The sequence below is a fragment of the Hoplias malabaricus genome, chromosome 5 (genome assembly GCF_029633855.1).
Source record: "Hoplias malabaricus isolate fHopMal1 chromosome 5, fHopMal1.hap1, whole genome shotgun sequence".
NCBI classification, from domain to species: Eukaryota; Metazoa; Chordata; class Actinopteri; order Characiformes; family Erythrinidae; genus Hoplias; species Hoplias malabaricus.
The window spans coordinates 22,944,420-22,969,472 of NC_089804.1; the positions used below are offsets into that span (position 1 = coordinate 22,944,420).

At 40.9% G+C, this 25,053-nt stretch overlaps 3 protein-coding genes across 3 annotated transcripts; all 3 read right to left on the reverse strand.

Moving 5' to 3' along the window:
• Positions 1-1,098: 1,098 nt before the first annotated feature.
• Positions 1,099-9,579, reverse strand: prph (peripherin). The gene is made up of 10 exons (XM_066672145.1): positions 9,440-9,579; positions 7,971-8,555; positions 4,486-4,546; positions 4,263-4,358; positions 4,001-4,165; positions 3,686-3,811; positions 2,894-3,114; positions 2,763-2,812; positions 2,388-2,461; positions 1,099-2,224 (listed from the first exon to the last, which is right to left on the reverse strand). The coding sequence occupies exons 2-10, from the start codon at positions 8,501-8,503 to the stop codon at positions 2,165-2,167; spliced, it is 1,386 nt and encodes a 461-aa protein (XP_066528242.1). The 5' UTR covers positions 8,504-8,555; positions 9,440-9,579; the 3' UTR covers positions 1,099-2,164.
• Positions 9,580-14,209: 4,630 nt separating this feature from the next.
• Positions 14,210-18,465, reverse strand: LOC136696578 (tubulin alpha-1C chain). The gene is made up of 4 exons (XM_066671093.1): positions 18,381-18,465; positions 15,700-15,922; positions 15,411-15,559; positions 14,210-15,323 (listed from the first exon to the last, which is right to left on the reverse strand). The coding sequence occupies exons 1-4, from the start codon at positions 18,381-18,383 to the stop codon at positions 14,349-14,351; spliced, it is 1,350 nt and encodes a 449-aa protein (XP_066527190.1). The 5' UTR covers positions 18,384-18,465; the 3' UTR covers positions 14,210-14,348.
• A 744-nt stretch (positions 18,466-19,209) lies between these two features.
• On the reverse strand, positions 19,210-21,957 carry LOC136696619 (tubulin alpha-1A chain). Its single transcript, XM_066671182.1, has 4 exons — positions 21,876-21,957; positions 20,778-21,000; positions 20,531-20,679; positions 19,210-20,420 (listed from the first exon to the last, which is right to left on the reverse strand). The coding sequence occupies exons 1-4, from the start codon at positions 21,876-21,878 to the stop codon at positions 19,440-19,442; spliced, it is 1,356 nt and encodes a 451-aa protein (XP_066527279.1). The 5' UTR covers positions 21,879-21,957; the 3' UTR covers positions 19,210-19,439.
• Positions 21,958-25,053: the final 3,096 nt, after the last annotated feature.

The following is a 25,053-nucleotide window of genomic DNA, read 5'->3' on the forward strand; positions in this document are numbered from 1 at the left end:
ATAACTAATATTAAAGGGTTAAAATCCATTCATATTCTGAACACAGTATAGTACCAAATATATTAACACTGCTGTTACATTTCTATAACTATATATTTTCATAACTACAACAAAGTTATGAGCTTCTTAATGCTTCATTGCACTGAATAAATTAGCAAAAACCTTTTTTTTTCTACAACATATTTTTTTTATTTCTAATAACGTTCTCTCTCAGTCGTCGTTTAAACCCGTTAAGCATTTTCTGAATGTTGCGTTGTGAAGGTTCTTTCTTCCTCATGTAATAAAAATATTTAATAATTTATTAAATAATTAACCTTGAATCATTGATATGAAATGATTAAATCCTTAAATGTTCTTTAATCATTAGACTAAAACCTGTACCTTGTAACTTGTAGATAACATTATAGCCAACCTATTATGTTAGGAATGTTAGCTGGTAGCTGGAACATCTAATGATGTGTTTTGAAAGTGAAAGGAACACATTTTAATACATTTAGCCTTTTTATCATTATGTGACAAATGCTGAATGAAGGCAGAAATGTAACGTTACTGATAGGATGCTAAATATTGTATTTTAGCCTTATATTTGTAACTAGTCTGTTTGGTTCCAGTCATTCTTACAACATAGAGAACTGATTAGGTAAAAGAACTGAGTCAGCAAGTATCTAGCTATTTCACCTCAGTTTAGCTTCATTGCTTTGGCTGAAAATGTAATAACCTTGGAGAACTAGAAGATAGAAATGCTGTCTTTTATACACTTCACCATTGATAAGACAGCATTTCTATCTTTATTAGGCACAAAATGGACACCAGAGTCAAGTTTATTACATTTTTAACCAAAGCAATGAAGCTAAATTGAGGTAAAATACCTAGATTACTTGTTCACCTCAGCCTTACAGTCAATGGAGAGATTTCTATTTAATGTTGTCTTTGCAGAATGATAGTGTAGATTTAAAATAATATTATATTTAATTATAATCCTAATATATAATCATGAATTCTGTTGAAAAGACATGGTTGAATTATCCCTGGAGCGTACTAGCCAATACCTTTACACTAATATTAAGTAAACAAGACAAAAATAGTTTTTATGTTCCAGTTTATTTTATTCTGTTTGCACATAAGGCTGCAAGAAACACATTCTTGAGATTGCAACATATTATTTCCCTGCTTTAAATCGTCTATGGGTCGAAGTGAGTGAGGTGTTACTAGTTGCTTTGATTAGCGTCTTCCTAAAACACATTCAAGACAAGCCCCATCTATAACAGCATTAGCGTTACATAATCACTAAGACCACTTCTACTAATAATATAAAGCTATAATAGAAAGGTGAACTGGCAGTATATTTATCAGGAGAGTAAATAAATGCAGAGAAATATGTGGAAGTGTGGGTGTCCATTTCAGATCTGAGAAGAAAAAAATACACAATAAATAAATCTAAATTCAGAAAGGTTTTGCTGTAAATAAAGGCCACAGTTGGTGTATAAAATATGATTTATTTGGTCTAAAATCATTGTTTCTTGCCAACTGTGGACAGTTATTATTGGTATATATTAGAAAGCGTACTATGAGATTAGATTAGATAATAAGACAGGGTTTTATGGGTTCTTATGTGTCAGCACTGTGAGTATTTTCGTGTGTTAAGGCTGATTGGGCTCTTGTTGTTAGCACCATTGCGTATTAATATTTCATCACTGTCCAAAGAAGAACATGTACCTCCATTTTTGTCTGATTTTCACTGTGTAAACATGGGCTGCTCTTTACACGGTGTAAAACTCTCACAAATGTTGGACCAATAGAAATGCTCTAAAATTACTTTTTACATTAAGTGGTATTTAAAGTTAGGATTTTTCTATTAAATTAACTATTATAAAGATACATGGGTTTTTTTAGACAGTGACAACTTGCTGATTAATATGTTCAGTGTTTAACCTTGTGTCGTGCAAAGTGTGCGCACCCTTCAGGATCACAGTTATGAGTCACAAAATGGAGACATTTTTCATTCACTTTTAGCCAAGAACATTGAGTAGTAGATAGGCATAAGCAGCTTGTCATTGGTTTTGTTCTGTTTTTGTATCTTCTCTTCTCTTGTATCCTCTGATCTAGGGCCTGGAACAAATGATCACTAATGGTCTCGTCGTCTCCATTAGTTTTTCATTGATTTTCATTGGGAGTCCTTGGAATCACGAGGGGCTTCTTTCTCCTTCTTTGACTCCTTCACCACCTGAAAAGACGACATGACTCTGTTATTGGTTAAAAAATACAGAGTGAACTGAAGAGTTTAATCTCTCTCTCATATGTACATGGTTGAATGCTATCCTCAGTGCAATGTTCCATAATGCTATCAAATGTGTTTACAATGGAGCAGTAAAAGTAACAAAACTGACCTCTCCATCACGGGTCTCAACAGTTTTGATCACAACCTTCTTGCTGTGTCCAAAATCAGGAGGCTGGTCAATGTCTAGCCGCCAAAAGAGACAAGATTCATAGGTTAATCTAGATTTGTCTAATCAAATCAGAGGAGTAGGTACAATCAGAAATCAGAAGACAACATAAACTCGAATAGTGTTTATTGGCTTAGCGGTTTTCAGGTGGGTGCCAGGGTGTTGCTGATTTGTATAGCAAATGTTTTGCTATGATATAAGAAGTGTTGCTAATTGGTAGCTAAATAAGTGCTTTTGTTGCTAAGGTTTTGCTAGGTGGTTGCTATGGTGTTCCGGGTGGTTGTTAAGTGTTTGCTATGTTATCAAAATCAAACTTACCACCGTTGCGCATAGCGATTGATGATATGTTCATGATGGGGACCACGATTCTGAAAGAACAAAAAAGTTCTGAGTTCAATTATGACAGGACATTTATCTAGAGAAACATGGCTGGAAAGAATGTCCTTTACCTATTCTCCTCTCCCTCCAGCAGTTTCCTGTAGGTGGCGATCTCAATGTCCAGAGCCATCTTGACATTGAGCAGGTCCTGGTATTCCCGCAGGTGACGGGCCATCTCGTCCTTCAGGTGCCGGATCTCGTCCTCAAGACGAGTGATGTTGTCCTGATAGTTTCCGGCCTCTATTCCGAATTGATCCTCCATCTCCCTCATCTGCCTCAGAAGGGCCTCGTTCTATAAGAAATGTGCAAGATTTCACAGGGATTTAGGTCATCACAGTTTAGTAGTATTATGTTTACATCTTATTTAATATGTTTATTTAAAATTTATGAAAATGTTGAAGCACCATTTACTTTAAAATATTCAACAAGAAAATTAAAGCCAGTAAACTTATTGCAATGTATCAATTGACTTATAGTTCTATTTTATAAATTGTTACATTACACTTATATTTATATCCATAATTCTAATCTAAATATAACAGTTTTACTCTCCTGAAAACACAGATATTCATATTTTAGACACATTTTTAATGTATTAATATGTGCAGCCAATTAACGACGTGGGCTACAATGGCTCTTATAGCTTGTATAATCTCCACAGAAAAGCTCTGGACCGTGCTCAAAGGCCAAGTGTTGGCTGGAGAGGTTTAAGGCCCCTGCACTGGGCTTTTGACCTGTGGAACTGTGTTCTCTACAGAGATGGAGGTCTGTTTGATATTTCTGGGATGAAATGATGAGAAAACTACTGCTCCATCTGACCTCATCAATACTGTAAATGTGGAATGTAATCTTTTCCGTCTCACCGTGCTCTTCAGGGAATCAATCTCACAGTTGAGGCTCTGGATCTGCCTCCTGAACTCATTGGCCTCCTGCTTGCTCTGCCTCACGGCATCAGCATTGCGCTTAGCGGAGTCCGTGAGGTCAGCGAACTGCAGCATGAGGGGAAAAAATAGGAAATCCGTTCGTGGTTAGATTGCATAGTGGATAACAAGTCTGTTTTTTAAAGGTTCGGTTCAGTTCAAATAAGGTCTATCTGCTCTGAGAGGAAAGGGCAGAGTGCAGCAATGGGGCAAACGCAGACAAACATGAAGACGCACAAATGTTTCATGGCTCCTCACCTTAGACTTGTACCATTCCTCAGATTCCTGCATGTTCTTGGTTGCGATAGTTTCGTACTGAGATCTAATATCTCTCAGCGCCGCGGTCAGATCCGGACGAGCCGTGGCCTCCACGTCCATCTTCAGCTGCTGAGTCTCAATACTCACCTGCACATCCTGGATCTCCTGTAGGAGAAGAGTTCGAGAGAATCTGTTCAGGTTTATGGTTCATCATAATTAACATTCGCTAGGCCTCATATCTGTGTGTGATTTATTGGTTTACCTCGTCATGCATCTTCTTGAGGAACTCGATCTCATCCATCAGCGACTCAATCTTCCTCTCCAGGTCCAGCCGCGCCAGAGTGGCATCATCCACGTCCTGAAAACAGACGGAAACTTTAGAGTGAGCAGTATAGCCATTCCTTCTTCAAGTTCAGTTAATACATGCTTAGTCATGTTCTAAATGTTCCTACATCCATTTAAAAATGATAAGGTATTTCCATCACCTTTCGGAACAGGACCAGCTGGTTCTCAGCGTCCTGTCTTTTCTGAGTCTCTTCGTCCAGCCTGCAGCAGTGACACAGGAGATCAAGAGTGGTGTTTAGATTTTTATGCAGAGTATTGTGCAAACGTAAGAGACCAGTCTTTAATTTATTTAATTACAGTCAAAATGTACTCATTGTTCTATGGACAGAAATGTCAGCAACTGAATATAATATCAAGCGTTTCAGTATTGACTCGTTCCACTCTGTGCTTTCATGCATTTCCTTTGGAGCAGCTGTGGCTTAAATGTATGAGATGAAAGCTCTAGAGCAGAAGGTCACGGGTTTGACCTCTTGGATCAACAGGAAACAACGGGAGTGGGGAGTGAGGGGGATGTGCTTCATTTCCCTCAACATCCATGGCTGTCTGCTGCTCCAGGTGTGTGTGTGTGTGTCTTTCCAACACTTTGAGTGGCTTTGTTTTCACAGCTGACCAAGACCAATACATAATGCAAATGATTTGCATTGATCCCCCTCTCCTTCTACACATTTCTGAGCCCTGGCCCACTGTTTTACACTGTTCCTGTGGGGGAGGTGTAGAGGGGCTTCTTATCAATACTCCCCAGCCTGCTGTCAGGGGTCTCCAGGTTTTAACAAACAAGGCACCAGCTGGCACTGAGCCCGGAGATCAATTAGCTAATGCTCTGTCCAGTAAAAGGATTGGAGTCGAGGCAGAAATGTGGGGGTCATGCCATCCCCTCAGTAATTCAGTAAATTAGCCGTCCTGCCGAGGTCACGTGTGTAACCCCAGTTTAAAGTGAATTTCACAATCAAATCATGCGCAGTAATATTTGGCTGCGAGTGTGATGACGTCTGTCCGGACCACACCTCTGAGTCTGGCTGGACAAAGCTAGACGGTAAGAAAATGGCAGGGAACATTACGGGGCTGGAGCTGCTGCACATGATCCTAAAGACACGGCGCCCAATGTTAACCGTCCACTAAAGACATATAAAGCTTTCCACCACTGGACTGTGGAGCTGTTCTCTGAGGTGATGGGGCTCCATTAAAACCTTCGGGATGAGTTGGACTGGTGTGAATATTCTCCATCAGCACCTCACCTCAGTAATGGTCTCATTCCTGAATGCCATCAAAATCTCACAGAAATATTTAAACAACAGGTGTAAGGCCTTCCCAGAAGATTTATACACTTCAGGTCAAAAGAAAATGATGGACCAGGAAATTGTCCACAAGTCTTTGGACTGTATCAGAATCATGTAAAAATGCAGCGTTCTGTGTCCTTTCTTTTATTTGTTCAGATGTTTCTATTAGGTTTAATAACTGAGGCCAGATTCACCACTGAAAGTAAAATGGAAAAAGTGAATATGGTTCAAACCATTGCCTTGTTTCAACATCCACATTCTTCTTTTAATTTCGCAGTCAGTCAGTTTCACCAAAATATAACAGAGTCATAATCTATGTTCATTATAATAAGCATATTTTTTTACAATCTCCTCTTATTTTAACTCTAGTAAAGTCATGATAAAATACTGCTGAAGAAGGAAGGGTGTGGCCATTGGTGTGTGTGCATTAGAGAGAGAGAGAGAGAGAGAGAGAGAGAGAAAGAGAGAAAGAGAGAAAGAGAGAGAGGTGGCTAAGCTCAGATTGAATTGAATTCTCATTGCAGAAATTCTGCTTCTTTAAAAGGGAACCTGGCACCGACCCACAAGCCCCAGACACCCAACACCTTTAATGGAGACTCATTGATTTTTCCTATACTTCTCTTTCTCTCTCTCCCACCGTCTCTCCTCACCCCCCCCCCCCCCTTCCTCCGTTTCCAAATTCCACTCACTAATCATTAACCTTTATGTTTTAAGGCTACACTCTTTAAAATAAATGCATCCAAAAGTCCTTTAAAAGCCACAGAAGAAGTATGTTCTGTTCCCTGAAGTTATATTGAACAGCAGGCACTTTTTAGAGTCTCTCTCTCTCTCTCACACACACACACATCTATCTATCTATCTATCTATCTATCTATCTATCTATCTATCTATCTATCTATCTATCTATCTATCTAATGCAACAGATGCTCCAGCAGCTTCTTTGTCTCTGTGTGCTTCCTCCCAGAGCCACACCTTCATCAGCAGACCTCTGATTACTCTTCTGAGACTATATAACGCACCCGTGTGTGTGTGTGTGTGTGTGTGTGTGCATTGTTCTTACAGGCTTTATGAACAATAATTAAAAATGTGTTTACACCCCAAGGCTAATTCTTACGCCATTAAAAAGGCAATGGCGCACACTCACTGACTTATTCATAGGTTATTGACATTGCATAATAAAAGTCTGGACCCTTGACGGTGTAATATTCCCTGATCTCTCTCTGACTGGTGTGGCTCAGTTTGTGTTCGATAAACCTTAACACCTTCTGTAACCTGAAAAACTGTTTTTTATAATCTTCTGAATGCACGTATGTCACATTAGACTTTCTTTAAATGTTTATCAGCACGTATCAAGCAGTCAAAGTGGGTTGGATTAGGGTAGTGTCAAAATATATACTTTCCAGACCACTTCAGTATACTACATCCTTGCAAAATAAATATTCATTCATAAACAAACACAGTCAGAGCACAGTTTTTTTGTGTACTCCTTTAAACATGCAGCTTTTCACTTATTTATTTCTCAGTAATTCTCTAAAAACTCTAAATATTTGTAGAACAGGCGTGAACTATATGTGACGCATCGATGCATCAATGTATGTATTCAGTAATGTTTACATTTTCAGGCTTCTTTTAATATAAACAAGAAAACAAACCTGGGATACTGGTTTATTTGGAAATCTGTTGACTTCTAATATCACAGGATATAAAGGGTTAAACCCTGTCCCTCCCAAATAAAAGATGACGCACTTCTGCTTACAGCCTGAATACAAGTGTAAACAGCTGAGAATAAGCTGGAATTCAATGTAAAACGGTAAAAGAGATCCATGCACTGTATCACCGCTTAAATGTAGTTATAAGAACGAAGTGAAGAGGTCGGTGCCTTCTCTGAGTCTCTAGATGGTAAACAGTTTAATGTGCTGACCCTGGCCCCTCCCTAATGAAAGCTAGGATGCTGAACGGTGCCAGATTTGTGGCTGATGCAGTGAATCTGTTTGTAAACTCTGTATTTGAGGTCAGAGATGTGCCCCCTGAGTATGCAGTTAACCTGAGCAAGTGGATTCTTTCGCCATCTATGGCTTTTTGGGGTTTAAAAGAAGGCCTATGCTCAGCCCCTCCCTAAAAATAAGCCAACTCAGAAGATCTGCACCACCATTACGCAGCAAAGACTGTGAGGCCCTTAAGCTACAAAGGCACAGCTTCTTAGATGCAGTTTAAGTCTAAGCTCAGGAAACAACCCAAAAGAGTTTAAAGGGTTAATCCCAGGCCCTCACAAGAAAAAGTAAATTTGGGATTGATTGATTTATTGACTGACTGATTGGAGATGGGAAAAAAACCACAAAGCCACTGACCTCTGTTTGAGCAAGGCCAGGTCCTCAGCAAGATTGTCCCTCTCGACCTGGGCCTGGTCCCGCTCTTTCCCCACCATCTCCACCTGCTTGCGGAGCTCCCTCATCTCTTCCTGGCAGAGCTCTCCGGCCCGGCTGGGTCGTCCTTGCTGCTGTAGGCCTTTGTACTGGTTGAGCTCGACCATGAGGCCAGCATTCTGCTGCTCCAGGTAGCGCACCTTCTCGATGAAGCTGGCAAAGCGGTCGTTGAGCTCCTGAAGCTCCTGCTTCTCATTGCCGCGCATGGCCAGGAACTCCTGGTTCACAGCCTCGGCCAAGGAGAAGTCCACCTTGTCGTAGGAGATTCGGGGTGCTGAGGGTGGGGTCCCGGAGCGCAGCCGGTAGCCCGCAGAGCGCGGGGGCGGGGACGGGGCTGAGGAGAACAGGTAACGGCCCCCAGGTGCAGGAGAACGAGACGGGAGAGGGGCATAGGAAGTGTAAGTTGAAGGGGCACCGAATGTGCGGCGGTAAGAGGTGCGGACTGTAGAGTGGCTCATTGTGGAAGCTGATGGAAGCCTGGTCTAAACTTGTTTTCTCTTCTCTGGGTTCCTGCTCATGGGAAACAAGAACAAAAAGATGTCTGGTGAATATCTCTGTAGATCCACTTTAATAACATTGTATTTCTTCTTTAAAATGTCTGTACTTGACTGTTGGTCCACCTTAATATCTCTGTAGTTTCACTTTAATACGGCTGCAGTTTCTCAATAATATCACTGTTGCTCCTTCTTAATATCTTTGTAGTTTCTCATGAATGTCTCAGTAGTTCTTCCTTAATACCCCTGTAGTGTCTCCTGGGCAACTCTGGGGTCAGATGGAGAGACTTCGCAGGATTATCCAATGTCTCCCCTTTGAGATCTCAGTGGCATCTCACGCTAGGCTCAGTGTTGAGATAATCACACTAATATTTCTCAGAAATGCTCAGGGTTTAATGATGCGAATGACATTTTTATATAGACACAAGCATCTGAGGTCTCCATTTTGTCTGACTCTGTTTTGTCTGAGGAGCTCTGAGACTCCTGAGACATTAATGAGCAACTCTTGAACAATTAATAGAAGCTTGTCGTGTCCTTAAGGTAGAAAAGAACTTAACTGATCCCAGGTGAGACACTTAAATGTGAACAACAGCAGGTGGAAAACAAAACCGAAAACATAAACCTCAACGAGAAAACGAGATCAGGACAGAGTATTAATATACACACATAAATATGCTGTCGCTGATGGCTCAAACTTGGAAGCAATAAGCAGAATTTCATAATGAACCTATAGAAATGCTCCAAAATTACTTAAATATATAACAAATAAACTCCCATTCAAAGTTATGAACTTTTATCCTCATTTTGTAAAAATACAAGAATGTATCCGGACATAAATAATATGTTTAAAGATATGTATAAGTATAAATATATAAATATAAATATAAATATAAATATAACCTGGTCTGTGTCCCTTTAACCTTCTCCGGAGCCTCTTCACTGGCAGTGGTCAAAGCTGGAGCAACAGGACGATAACAAAAAGCGAACGCAGTCTTTTATACCTAGCATCTGACCATCTCTCCTCCCCCTTTTATTCGCCAGTAGTCCTCTCAGCCTCCAAGCGCTCTCTTCCCATCATCCATCCATCCATCCTTTCTCCTTCTCCTCCTCCTCCTGGGCTTGGGCCACTCCCTCCTTCATCTCACCCCTCCTTGCCCTTCTCTGCTTTCTCTTCTCTTTTCTTCTCCTCCACCAGCCCCTCCCTTTCTATCCTGCGCTTTTGGCGAGCATCCCAACTACATATGTCCCCACCCTTCTGCCCACTTCCCTGCTTTATTCTCAGTAAATTTAGACACCAGTTTTTTAAAATATGGCTCCAGTGGGACAGCGCTCGATGTCAAGTGTCGGCGAGAGGGGGGTGAAGCCCCCAAGGACTGGGGTGTGGAGCTGCAAGCGTGTCCTTTTCTTTGAGACGAACATCAATCAGTATCTGATGTCGGTAAATCTCTCTTGGCTGCCATCAAATCTTCACAGCATTGTTCCAAAAGATAGTACATAGCCATGAACTAATTCACTCACGGTTGCCATCAAATCCTCACACACGTAATAAAACACATTCCCAAAGGAGTGGAAGCTGTTGCTACAGAAACAGAGGAGCATGTTCCTGACCAACACCCCTCATTTCAGAAGAGATGTTGGATGAGCAGGTGTCAACAAACCATCACCCACATACTTTACATCACACAAACATATAAATGTTAATATATGTGTATGTATATATAATGTATATATAATGCACATATTAACATCTCCGCCTCTTTCCACAACATTTTAAGCATGACCCACTGCTCAAAAAGCCCATCTCACTTTCCTCTCCTTGTTCTCCATGTAACTGTAGAAAGTATTGATGTTCCCAGCAGAAACAGTGAGGCATGACTCTGCAATCCTACTCCAGCCCCAGATCGGAGGGCGCCATATCAAATATCCTTCTAATCTCATTTTTTATTGCAAAGGACAACGTTCCACCCGCCTCCAGGCATCAGACCACCGAAGACCACGAGCAATTGCTGAAAGCGGAGACACCCAGAGTGTGAGATAACCACCAAACTGCTGAGTTTAATTACGCCGTATACATTCATTCAGATGAAGAAGTAACTTTATATAAAATCTCACTTTTTCGGGAGAACAAAGCTGAAGCAAGGATTACAATTCTTTTAAACACAAACCAAATACAACCCCCCATCCTCTGGCCTCATCTGCAGCACAGAGGATTCATTAATGATGTGTGTGATTAATATTGTTCCTTAAAGTACTGCACTTTAGAGGAAGTCATGTTGTAGAAACTAGTGAGAGGAAGCTAGTTCTTGAGTTCAATTTATTAATTCATTAACAAACTCCCTCCCTTCAGTCGTCCTTCCAAAACCGAGCCCAAGAACTGCCAGACTACAGCTGGAGGAGTCTGAGAGAGAGAGAGAGAGAGAGAGAGAGAGTTAATTAACAGATTAAGCCTGTTATGTTTTGCTCAATAAAGCAGGTTTGGACAAACAATGGTTTGGTTTTTATTGTCTGTACTGAAACAAACAGAAAACAAGGCATAGCAACAAACAGATTTACACAACATGAGCTCACAAAGTGTGAAAAACTGGCGCCCCCTCCAGGCTGAGTTCCCACCTTGCGCCCAATGATTCCGAGTAGGCTCCGGACCCACCGCGACCCTGAACCGGATAAGGGTTACAGACGATTAGTGAATGAATGAATGAATGAATGAATGAATATTAAATTGTACCAAAGAAATTCAGATTTTGTTTTTGCTGAAATCTTCTACTTCACAGTGCATAGGGTATAGATAAAAGGTTCTAGATAAACGTTCCCCCTCCTAATGGAGAGAAACAGCAATAGCTCAGTACATGTATCAGTACGTATTACAGAACAAACAAACTTCTGCTTTAACAGTGACATAGTGCTGACTGCACACATTTCTGTGGAGAAAGACCAATTCTCAGCCTCCGCCTCGACCCCCCACCCCTCCCCTCCCTTTCTGTGCCTCTCCTTCTCTCTCGCTCTTTCTTTCCCCCTCCTCCACCCATCGGTCACTCTCTCATTCTCTACCCCCTCTCTCCCTCACTCTCTCCCTTCCCCTCTTTCTTTTAATCATTTATTTTTATCTAATTTCAGGTCTTAGATTTAGTTTTTACACTGCATTACTTTTACAAAGCGTTTAATAAATATCTGAAAAAGGAGTATTTTTTACACACAGATGCACACTACTCTGTGAATTCATATATTTTTATTCCTCAGCCCAAGCCTAGGGGATGCTGTGAGTACACTGCTGTGAACCTCCACTGGACCTGCTGAGTGACACACCCTGAACACTGGGATTCTGTTTTTCTCCTTTGCCTTTGTCTCGGCTTTGTTTCATGGAGATGCTCTGCTCTGACCCCTCTGCTCTGACTACACCATGCTGCAAGGCGTAATTAATTTCCTGTGTTTGGCCTTATGCCTTAATCTAATCAACCTGCTGTATTCAGAATGACTTCTTCCTGTGGGACTGTGCCAGCTCCTTATTGTTTCTTTTTCACTATATCACTATGTCGCTCTCTGAAAAAACGACTGTATTCCCACTGTTGTTGTTGATTTTTATTTCTTACATCATGTGAAAAAACTAGCTACCCTTTTTACGCTGTATCAGAGCCACACAATGAATAACGGACATGCTACAAATTTACTAAATTGTGCTGTTGAGTTAAAACAGATTTGTTCCTTCTCTGACAATAACGTTATTATAAAGTGTCTGTGTACCACACTGTTTACCGTTTTCTTAAAAACTCACAATTGCACAAGCAACTACACTTCGTTGTGTCACCATTTCCTCGGCTCTGTACAAAGAAATGAGGAAGAACAGCTGAACTTAGAAAAGGAGCATATACAGTAAATAAGCCATAGGTTTTCTGGTCTCCTTCTAGTAATTGTGATGTTATTATTTACACATTTTCCTCCTATAACATGCTTTGGGAACTGAAACCTTGTGGGGGCCTCACTGACGGTTTTTATTTGGCCAGAACAGATTGTGCATGACTTACAAAAGCATAGCCCAAAGATTTTAAAAACGTCCCACAGCACTAGTAGTAATCTGCGAGACATACTCAGCAGTTACAGCACGGCCACATAAATTATTCAGACCCGAGTCCCATTCCTTCCTGTCTACAGAGTAGTCAATATTGTAATAACCATTGAGTAGACAGTGCTGTTTGGATTATATGTCATGTTCTATATCACATATCTTCCCTTATGATACTACACTTCCATTGACAGACATGAGACATAGACATGTTCTCTTTAGTGGTGTTCATACTCATCCGAAAATGTTATAATTATTGTTCATTTTCATTTATTCATTCATCTTCTGTAATCATTGTAATCAGGGTCACGGTGGGGGCAGAGCTTACCTGGAATCACTCTGGACAGAGAACCAGTTCATCACAGCACCTCACACAGTCACACACAGGTTCACACCTGTGGACAATTTCACACACTCACCCAGTCACTCACACCTGTGGACAATTTCACACACTCACCCAGTCACTCACACCTGTGGACAATTTCACACACTCACCCAGTCACACACACTTGTGGACAATTTCACACACTCACCCAGTCACACACACTTGTGGACAATTTCACACACTCACCCAGTCACTCACACCTGTGGACAATTTCACACACTCACCCAGTCACACACACTTGTGGACAATTTCACACACTCACCCAGTCACACACACTTGTGGACAATTTCACACACTCACCCAGTCATTCACACCTGTGGACAATTTCACACACTCACCCAGTCACACACACTTGTGGACAATTTCACACATTCACCCAGTCACTCACACCTGTGGACAATTTCACACTCACAAGGTCACACACACCTGTGGACAATTTCACACACTCACCCAGTCACACACACCTGTGGACAATTTCACACACTCACCCAGTCACACACACCTGTGGACAATTTCACACACTCACACCTGTGGACAATTTCATACACTCACCCCTGTGGACAATTTCACACACTCACACCTGTGGACAATTTCATGCAGCCTATCAACCTACTGTAATGTTTATGAAGCAGAGCCCCCAATGGGGGAAACCCACACAGACACACGGAGAAAACACTACACTCCTCACAGTGAGGTGGGAACTGAACTCAAAGCCCATAACCCCAGGACACATGCAGCTGTGTCTCAGTGACACTACCTGTAGCGCCACCCTGCTGCCCTCACTGAAGAAAAAAAAAGATACATGCTTCATACTGAAATATACTTTAGGTCAAAAGGTTGCATTAAATTAATTTATAGTAAATTAAAAGAGTAATTTTTTCCAGTGTATAATCATATTTCTAATATATATTTGACATAATTTTTATGATGTCACCATGCACCAACTGAAACTGGGGTGACATAGTATAAATCAATCGGGATTTAAACACTAGGATAAACAATGTCATGTTTACAAATATGGTTGGCCTCTACCTGGGCATGCTGTCATGTAAATGTTGCCATGGCAACAGCATCCACTGCAACGATGCAGGGAGACATTTGTCTATAATAATTTCAGAACATATAATGATCCAAAAGCCTGCACACATAATGAGTTTATATTTTGTAATGTTTTCAATTTAACTGGATATAATTTTAAAGAACACAAAGGTTGCTTAACACTGTTTTCCACACGTTTATTCACAAGTTTGTTCCAAAAGTAGTTACAGATAAGAGTTAATTTAAATCAAGGCAATCTAACTCCAAAGGCCTTTGTCTAAAAAGAAACATGTAAATGAAGTATGCACATAAACAGCCAGGTTATGCTCTTAGTATTCTTCTCCTTCATCTTCTCCTTCCAAGCTGTCCGCTCCAACCTCCTCATAATCCTTCTCCAGGGCAGCCATGTCCTCTCTGGCCTCAGAGAACTCTCCCTCCTCCATTCCCTCTCCTACGTACCAGTGCACAAAGGCTCTCTTGGCATACATCAGGTCAAACTTGTGGTCGAGACGAGCCCAGGCCTCTGCGATAGCTGTGGTGTTGCTGAGCATGCACACGGCTCTCTGGACCTTGGCCAGGTCACCACCGGGCACCACAGTGGGCGGCTGGTAGTTGATGCCCACCTTAAACCCAGTCGGGCACCAGTCCACAAACTGGATGGTGCGCTTGGTCTTAATGGTGGCAATGGCGGCATTGACATCTTTAGGCACAACGTCACCACGGTACAGCAAGCAGCACGCCATGTACTTCCCGTGACGAGGGTCACATTTCACCATCTGATTTGCAGGCTCGAAGCAGGCATTGGTGATCTCTGAAACAGTGAGCTGCTCATGGTAAGCTTTCTCAGCAGATATAACTGGGGCATATGTGGCCAGAGGGAAGTGGATACGAGGGTAGGGCACCAAGTTGGTCTGGAACTCGGTCAGATCCACATTCAGGGCTCCATCGAATCGGAGGGAAGCGGTGATAGAAGACACAATTTGGCTGATCAGCCGGTTCAGATTGGTGTAGGTAGGACGGTCAATATCGAGGTTCCTACGGCAGATGTCGTAGATGGCCTCGTTGTCAACCATGAAAGCGCAGTCGGAGTGCTCCAGAGTGGTGTGAGTGGTCAGGATGGAGTTGTAGGGCTCCACCACAGCGGTGGACACCTGTGGAGCTGGGTAGATGGAGAACTCCAGCTTGGACTTCTTGCCGTAGTCCACAGAGAGTCGCTCCATCAGCAAAGAGGTGAAACCAGAGCCGGTTCCACCTCCGAAGCTGTGGAAGACCAGGAAACCCTGGAGACCAGTGCACTGGTCAGTCTAAAATGGGAAAGAGAGAACATATTTTTTTAGGAAAATTAAGTAGAGGAAGCAGAGGAAAGAGGGATCTGTTCTTTTGTTTCTCACCAGTTTGCGGATTCTGTCGAGCACCAGGTCGATGATTTCTTTGCCGATGGTGTAGTGTCCGCGAGCGTAGTTGTTGGCAGCATCTTCTTTTCCAGTGATGAGCTGCTCAGGGTGGAACAGCTGGCGATAAGTTCCAGTGCGGACCTCATCTAGATGGCAGAAGAACTAAATGTAAGCTACCTTTATTCCCTCTAACATGATGCAACATTACTGCATTCAGACTCTCATACCACTATGTATATTAACTATTGTAAAAACACCTTAATAACACCTTGTAGTTTTAACCTACCAATCACAGTGGGCTCCAGATCCACAAACACAGCCCTGGGGACATGTTTCCCAGCGCCTGTCTCACTGAAGAAGGTGTTGAAGGAGTCGTCTCCTCCTCCAATCGTCTTGTCGCTGGGCATCTGTCCGTCCGGCTGAATGCCATGCTCAAGGCAGTACAGCTCCCAGCATGCATTGCCAATCTGGACACCGGCCTGGCCGACGTGGATGGAGATACACTCACGCTGTGGAGAGATTTGTGAGGTTTAAAAGTGAGGGTTTATTCCTGTGCAATAGAGTTCTACAAGTTCAAACCACAGAACAACTTATTCTATAATCTCACTGGTCTGAAACTGTCCACAAGCACAGCACAGTGTCACCATCCAATACATTAAGGACATCAGTACCTGACCTCACTAATGCTCTTATGTCTGTATGCAGTCAAATTCTCACAGCACCCTTCAAACATCCAGTGCAAAGCCCTAAATTGGAGGAGATTCCAGGAGCTTGTACAGGCCACAGGGAATGGAAAAAAGACATTTCTAACCCCAAATCAGAGTGAGGGTTGTATGTGTCACCTGATTGTTCATTTATAATCGTACAGAGCCAAAAGACAAAAAAGCCCTGTTTGTTACTGCTTCTGGATCCAGATCCAAACACAAACCACATGATTAAAAGGAACTCAACGGCCACTTTGTGTTAAACACATTTTTGAAAATAAATCAAGTTTTAAAGTCAAGTAGAGGTGAGCTAGCTATCTTTTATTTTGAAGAAACAGGCTTGTTTTAGGTTTATGAAACTGAAGTAACAAATCACGGCACTAACACTGAGAACTGTGATGGATATGTGACCGACTAAAGGGGAAATCCATAGATTTTATTAAACTTCTACATAATTAAGTGGTTAAGATGTAAACAAAGTCATTAATTGTTATGTGAAATGCTACGTCATGAAGAAAGTAGAAACTAGTCTATTGTGCACAGTGTTTCTGAACAGAACCAGACATCCAACTCTGAAGGTCTCTTCTCAAAAAATTAAATAAACAATTATTTATTCATATTAAAGCGTTTGAGGTAGGCTCTGTCCATTTTAGCCCTGTCCAGGGTGATTTGTCCATAGTAGCTCTCTCCAGGATGTGTTTTAACTTTGCATCCAGTAATTCAGGATAGGGACAGGCTCGTCTCATAGACATCTGGATCCTACCGCCACTACTATTGAGAAATCCAATCAACCATTTTAAATAACATTCAATTATGCAAACATTCTGAAAAATGAATGGATCCTCCTTTGAATTTTAAAAATATTTGATCATCATTTACACACGCTGAGCCTGATCTGCCATTCAGTAAAAACCTGACATCACCCAACTGTTGAGCCATATTAATCATGGCCCAGTGCTTTTGCAGAAGTGTGCACTTTCACAAGCTGTGACAATGTGGAGTGGTATGTCACATGATAATTCTCCTTTTAAACTCTTCTGAAAGCCACCCGACCGTTAATCTCTGAGGAATGGCTATATGTGCAATATTTGTCACTTATTCAGTCACTTCAACTGCTGTGGGAGAGAAATAAAAGCTAAATGAACAAAGGGTGATCTGGGAAGACTTTAAACTAAATGTTGGAACTGCTCCACATCCCAAATTTTGGGGCTTTATACCCCTCAGGCGCACTCTTGGCATTGAGCTTGATGACCATAGATTCATGTGTGTGGTTGATCCACAGTCTGAGAGCTTTCTCCTGCAGCAATATATTAGTAAAAGTGATTATATTAATAATGCAAACAGCTTGCTAAGTATTACTTTAAATGGAGGCACAGATGTCAGAACTAATCCTCTTTCTGCTTTTACGTTTTATCTATGATTTACATATTTATCTCTCTATTCTTTTTTATCTGTAGTGCTCTCTCTAACCCTGTGTTGAAAAGAAAGTTTACTGCTGGGGCACATTATATTTTTTAAATAATATAATGACTTGTGTAAAAAAGAACAATATTGAGCCTATAATTGCTTTAAGGTTCTGCTCCTTTTAAACAACAAAAGAAGAAACTGCTAATACAAAATGTGTGGAAATTATATATATTTATGAATAATTTCATAAGACAATTAATATCATTTAAAAATTAAAAATCGTCAGAATCAGCTCATAAAAACCAGGTGTGATTATATTAATTCTGATAAACACCTTAATACATATATATGAGCAGATTAGGCTTCTTGTTTGTACATTTCCTTATTTGAATTTTCCATTCCACCTTAAAAGCTGCGGCAATTACAGTGGAACTGTCGCAGCATTTAAGGTGGAATAGATCTAGCAAAGTTCTGTATCACTACAAACGACTAAAATAACTTAATCTTTATATATTATTTTTATGTTAGAGTAGTGGGCAAATGTTTGTTAGGTTTTAAGGGAGAATAAATGAACATATGCTCAGCAAAAAATTTAAAATATGAAAATTACTGCTCATTTGAATGCGTTTTTTGTTATTAATCAACTTATCAACTTCACAATTTATTTTCAGATTATAACCAATATAAACCCGCGCTTTTTACAAATGCCACGTTTTAGTTTTAATTCTTCTGCAATATGATAATCTGATTAAAAGAGAAAGTCATTGAATATTTTCAGAAAACTAACAAAACTTGTGTAAATGGATCATAGACTTTTGAGTAAAAGTGTACTTAGAGTTTAATAGTTTTCACTTACCATGATAAAGTCAGAGAAGAGACACAGAAACAAGAAGTGAGCTAAAACTTGGCTGTAACTCTCACTCAGAGACCGTTAAGTAGCCGTTGTGAGATGAAGGCGTTACCCTCCACAGAGATATTTATACTCGTGCTCTTTCTGTGACCACGCCCACCTGCTCTGGGATTGGCTACTAAACTGTATTATATTTACAATGATTTCTAGTATAAACCGTTACATACTTTTGAACAACAAGCCTATCTGCATTATGTCCAGAAGTTGTCTAATACTCTAGATTATAAATAAAATTTGATTTATAAAATGCTGGCTATTAATCAGAGTTTTGTTCCACTTTCAGCTGCAGTTGCAGCCTTTGCATTTCTGGATGTAACAAATATTGGAACATTGCTGTGGGCTTGATAGCATACAGCCACATAAACATTAGCAAAGTTTGATCATATGTTGAATGATTTGTCCTAGATCCTAACTCATCCCAAATGTAATGAATTGAGCTCCATCACTGCAAAGAAACACAGATCCACTGCTCAACAGCCAAACACTGGGGCCTTTATACCCCTCTGTGGACTCTTGGCAGTGGGTATGGTGAGCTTAGCTGCATAAACATTAGTGAGGTCAGGTAATGATGCTGGATGGTTAGTCAGTGTATCCCCAGTGCACTGTATAGATTTGCATTTGCATCTTTGTGGTACTTCACTGTTCTTACTTAGTGTTATGTTAAATCTGTTATATCATTATCTATACTATTCATGGGACAAACTGGTATTTAATATCTATAAAGAGACCGTTAGAAAATAAAAATCAAGACGAACAAGAATAATTTTGAAGCGTTTTATTAGGGATTTCACAGTTTTCACAACGGCAGAGTGACAAAAGTGACCTTATTTATCAAACTGTTTAAAGGAGTTCTGGAATACAATGAACCTAAACCCTCCAGCACTTCTCTTGTCTGATCTGCTGTCTTTGTCAGGTATATAGCAGCAGTCAGTCCAAAATGAATGGACCCTACTTGGTTATTTTTTAACGCAGAAAGAGAGACAAACTGAAGCAATACTGAGGAATCTAATACTCTTCTCCCTCCTCCTCTCCCTCTCCCTCGATGGAGTCGACTCCGACCTCCTCATAATCCTTCTCCAGGGCAGCCATGTCCTCTCTGGCCTCAGAGAACTCTCCCTCCTCCATTCCCTCTCCTACGTACCAGTGCACAAAGGCTCTCTTGGCATACATCAGGTCGAACTTGTGGTCGAGACGAGCCCAGGCCTCTGCAATAGCTGTGGTGTTGCTGAGCATGCACACGGCTCTCTGGACCTTGGCCAAGTCACCACCGGGCACCACAGTGGGCGGCTGGTAGTTGATGCCCACCTTAAACCCAGTCGGGCACCAGTCCACAAACTGGATGGTGCGCTTGGTCTTAATGGTGGCGATGGCGGCGTTGACGTCTTTAGGCACAACGTCACCACGGTACAGCAAGCAGCACGCCATGTACTTCCCGTGACGAGGGTCACATTTCACCATCTGATTTGCAGGCTCGAAGCAGGCATTGGTGATCTCAGCCACTGAAAGCTGCTCATGGTAAGCTTTCTCAGCAGAAATAACTGGGGCATATGTGGCCAGAGGGAAGTGGATACGAGGGTAGGGCACCAAGTTGGTCTGGAACTCGGTCAGATCCACATTCAGGGCTCCATCGAATCGGAGGGAAGCGGTGATAGAAGACACAATTTGGCCGATCAGCCGGTTCAGATTGGTGTAGGTAGGACGCTCAATATCGAGGTTCCTACGGCAGATGTCGTAGATGGCCTCGTTGTCGACCATGAAAGCGCAGTCGGAGTGCTCCAGAGTGGTGTGAGTGGTCAGGATGGAGTTGTAGGGCTCCACCACAGCGGTGGACACCTGTGGAGCTGGGTAGATGGAGAACTCCAGCTTGGACTTCTTGCCGTAGTCCACAGAGAGTCGCTCCATCAGCAAAGAGGTGAAACCAGAGCCGGTTCCACCTCCGAAGCTGTGGAAGACCAGGAAACCCTGGAGACCAGTGCACTGGTCAGCCTGGAAAGAGGAGGCAAAGGAAAAGAAGTAAGTCACATTATGTGAGATCCAACAATCCCAAAGTCACTGTTCACCTGTAGTTACAATTCCACCAGGTTATAACCTCTCACCAGTTTACGGATTCTGTCGAGCACCAGGTCGATGATTTCTTTGCCGATGGTGTAGTGTCCGCGAGCGTAGTTGTTGGCAGCATCTTCTTTTCCAGTGATGAGCTGCTCAGGGTGGAACAGCTGGCGGTAAGTTCCAGTGCGGACTTCATCTGAGGGTCAAAATGGTGAAGTAGCAGCTTTTAGCAAAAAAGGATCTAAACTGATGAGTGGTGTAATGAATAATGATTATATTCAGAAAACTCCTCACCAATCACAGTGGGCTCCAGATCCACAAACACAGCCCTGGGGACATGTTTCCCAGCGCCTGTCTCACTGAAGAAGGTGTTGAAGGAGTCGTCTCCTCCTCCGATCGTCTTGTCGCTGGGCATCTGTCCGTCCGGCTGAATGCCATGCTCAAGGCAGTACAGCTCCCAGCATGCATTGCCAATCTGGACACCGGCCTGGCCGACGTGGATGGAGATACACTCACGCTGTGGAGAGAGAACAAGAAACGTGTGCTTAGGTAATTTAATGGTGTCGGTTGCACAAAGTTTTTGAAGTCTTTAATATGGAAATGACTTCCACTCTGATTGGCCACTTCTGACTGAAACACACTTTATAACTTCAGTATAAAGAGCTGGAGCTAAACTGCTGTAGGTTGAAGAAGTGGATAAATATTTAAATATGATTCTTTTTGTAATATCAGCTTAGCCGAAAGGTCTTTAATGTTTACAGTCATATGCAAAACTTTGAAGAACTCTGGGTTAAATGAGGGCTGTATTTCATTTTTTAATGTGTTATAATCAGCAATAAATAGGTGTGTACTACATTTAATCTTGTAATTATTATTATATTTAACTTAATTAACTTAAGAAACTGAAAGCAAGAGGCAAATCACCTAAATATCATCAAATCAACAGTGGTGTTTAAAATGTTATGAAACCATTTTATTCATAAGAAGGGAATGCAGTTTGGTTTCTAAGGTATGGGCCCTTTAACTTGTCACAAAATCCAAACGTGTTTCTGAAAACTGGAAGTGGCAGACTACTGTATATGTTATATCTTATATACGAGATTAAAAATGCTCATATTTGTCTGTAATATAGAGTGCATGCTGCAACATAATATCATTTTTCTTATAGACTTCATCTTTATGTTTTTTTCAGAGTCTAGACTCTCTTTGTCTCTGAGGACAATAAGACGGGCGCTGTTTTCAGGACCCACCCCTGATCAATGAGTGAAAGAATCAATACACTTTCAAAATCCCTATGAACCATCCCTAAAAAACTATGTCCATTACCTTAATATCTTCAAACTGGAACAGTCAGAATAATCAGAATAAGAAGAAACAAAGCTGGTCTCTCACCATTGTGTTCTTTTTCTGCTGAAGATGCTGGAGCTGAAGAGATGGACACTGACCACACAACGGAGCACAGAGAATGAGGAGGCGGCACTCTCACTGCGCATGCCCGAAGGGCGTGGAATTTCTATTTCCACCGGTTTTCCGACAAGCCACATCACCTAGAGATGGGATTGGCTAGTCGTTCATAGGCCGGTTATTGTAGGTTTGAGCTAATGGGCAATCCGAGCGTAGGAAGGTGGGGCTACTGGCCAATCCGAGTACAAGTGGGCGGGGCTTGCAGGAAAACGGGTGGTATATAATAGAGCAGCGACCGCATGTTTGGCGCAGTGAACTCAATGGGCGCATATTTATTACAGTCGAGTACTTACACTCATTATTAATGGATGTGAAAGAAAGACGCGTTTTATTAAGGTACTACTAAAAGTTGAGGCCATTTTTCTCCTAGTTTCAGAATCATAATATGGATTTCCATTAATACCGACCACAATAAAATATTATATAGACAATAAATAGGAGCAAATGGTGTCAGTGATGCATCAAACACTAAATAATAAACGTTATTTATTTTAATAAGATTGTGAAGAGTGTGAGTGTGTATGAGTGAGTGTGTATGGGTGAGTGTGTATGAGAATGAGTAACGAAAGAACCTTTGTAGGTTTCTGTTATTTTTTTTCTAAATTTAAAAAATTAAAAATTAAAAAAGGGCAAATAAAAAAGGTAAATAAAAGAAGGGTCAATGGTGGGCAATGAGCCTTTCAACACAAAACTCATACTCTTTCAGCCTGTGGAGAAACATCACTAAAAACTGCAGCTCTATTCAGTTAAAATCCTTAATGCGTTTACTGCTAACTGCTCATCACAGAGTAAAAACACAGATGGGTAACTAGCAGGTAATTTCAGTTGTGGATTAAGAATGAGATGCATATCTTATTCAAGCCTTTACTTTTCTCCCAGTCCTTGTCCCCTGCACCTTACCATATGTTACATCTATCTATGGCCACAAATAAGAAGCCCGCTTCGGCCTTGCACTCAGCTATCACCAGTTTACATAACACGTGAGTAATGATACAAACTGAGGATGAGAATCTGATAAGAATGTGTTATATTTCATTTATTTATTTATTTATTTAATTATTTCTCCCATATATAGCACCACAATAGACACAATCAGCTGCTGAATCTCTAGTGGTTTCCTAAAGCACTAAACAGGCCTTAAAAAATATCTTCTTCATCTAAACAGTGCATAATCTAATACAGAACCATGTGGGGTTCCGTTATCTGCACACAGTTCCCAATTGAAGCGCTGGACTCTGGTGCTCTGACAAACTTTTCTATCTCGCACAGTGCACTATGGAGGCAGAAGGACTCGATTTGGGATTGAGCAGCACTGCATTTTTAATTACACTGTCCAGCTGAGGATAGTTTCACATGGCATTTTCAGAAACACTCCAACACTGACTGTCTTTAGAGATTAGGTTATGGGTTGTGGAGATATTCCCTCCTTTATTTATTCCAGTGTTTTATGAATGTTTAATTGCAGTGCTGCTTACAGTATCAAACCTATTTGTCAAGTGAATTTACTGGCATTGTGTATGATCAGTCTGCATCATTCAGGACTGTATATAGAGGATAAAGGTCTTAGGCAAGTAATCATGCTACATTAAATCATTTATTACGCCAGTATGATTGAACTATTAATATATGTGATTAGAATGAATGCAAATACATACAAATGCTACATGTATTTGGTCCCAGACTTTTTTGATGACTCTAGTCTAAACAGTGATTTGTGACACTCCATCACCAACACATTTATAATGATGTAATCAAAAAAGATGTGGGATTATAGTCACAAATGGTTAAACAAACTCTGATAACATCACTGGTAGTTGTAATTCTGTTATAGGTATGTATTCTAAAATAGGTTTCTGAAATCTTATTTTTTTCATGAACTCTCTGACCCATATTATATATCACTGCTAATAGAAAAAATATTTATCTATAATTTTTGGAAAAGATAGATAGATAGATAGATAGATAGATAGATAGATTTGATTGTGTTTGCCTGTGTTAATCATATAATAAACATTTGCTTTCCAGACACAGAAGCATCTGGAGCATCATCAGAGTGAAGCAGTAGCTGCTCCCTGCTGCAGACCAACGCCCTTCTTTGTCTGGGTCTTTTTACTGCAGAGCCATGACGTCATCCAACTGCAGTGCGTCACGTGATCCTTATTCCTCATCAATACTGAACTGAATGCCCCTGTCTGGAGCCCCTTTTTTCCTCCACTCAGATACATCCGATATAAATGCATTATAATCACATGTCTATTTAATTGCATGATGAACTCAGTGAACCCGATAGTTCAAAGAGATTTAATGTTAACTTTAATATTATGATGTCAGACAGCAGCACGGGCTTAATACACCCTCTGCACACTGGGGTAATTTTACAACTGAGCATTATGTCCATTAACCTCACTTTTGTAGGATTTCATTTCAATAAAATGTGAGATATGCAGGTTGCTCAACATATCTGTAAAACATTCTATATTTACTGTATAAATTTGATAAATATTACATATCATGTCTACGCAGAACCCTGACACACTTAATGACACCTCTTTTAGCCTTTTTCATGCTGGTTCTTTTATATCTCCTCTTTCATTGGTTTATTCTACCTTTTCGTTAATATCTTTTTTTTTTAATTCAAATCTGTTTGGTGTCTTCAAGCCATGAGTAAGACACCAGCAATCACATATAATCGGTCCATTCTACTGAGTTTATAGACACATTTAAATGAGCCCTTATTTAGTGCTGATGTATTAGGGTTATTCTTTATCTTTGTAGTGAGAAAATGAAATGTAAGAAGTCCAAGTTGAATGTGATAGATAGATAGATAGATAGATAGATAGATAGATAGATAGATAGATAGATAGATAGATAGAATAATTAGGAGGTATGGAGCATGCACATTATGAAAGGAATGTGCTTATGGACTAAACCTAAATTACATATGCCTGTATGAGGATATACGAGGAAATAGTTTTGATCTTTCAACTTGTAAAAGAAATGCATTACTGCACATATTCAGTGTGCATTTGGCAGCATGACTAAACAAAGCAGAAGGTGCAATTTACAATGCAGCCTTTCTCCAGCTCGGCCTTAAATCCAGAGCCCA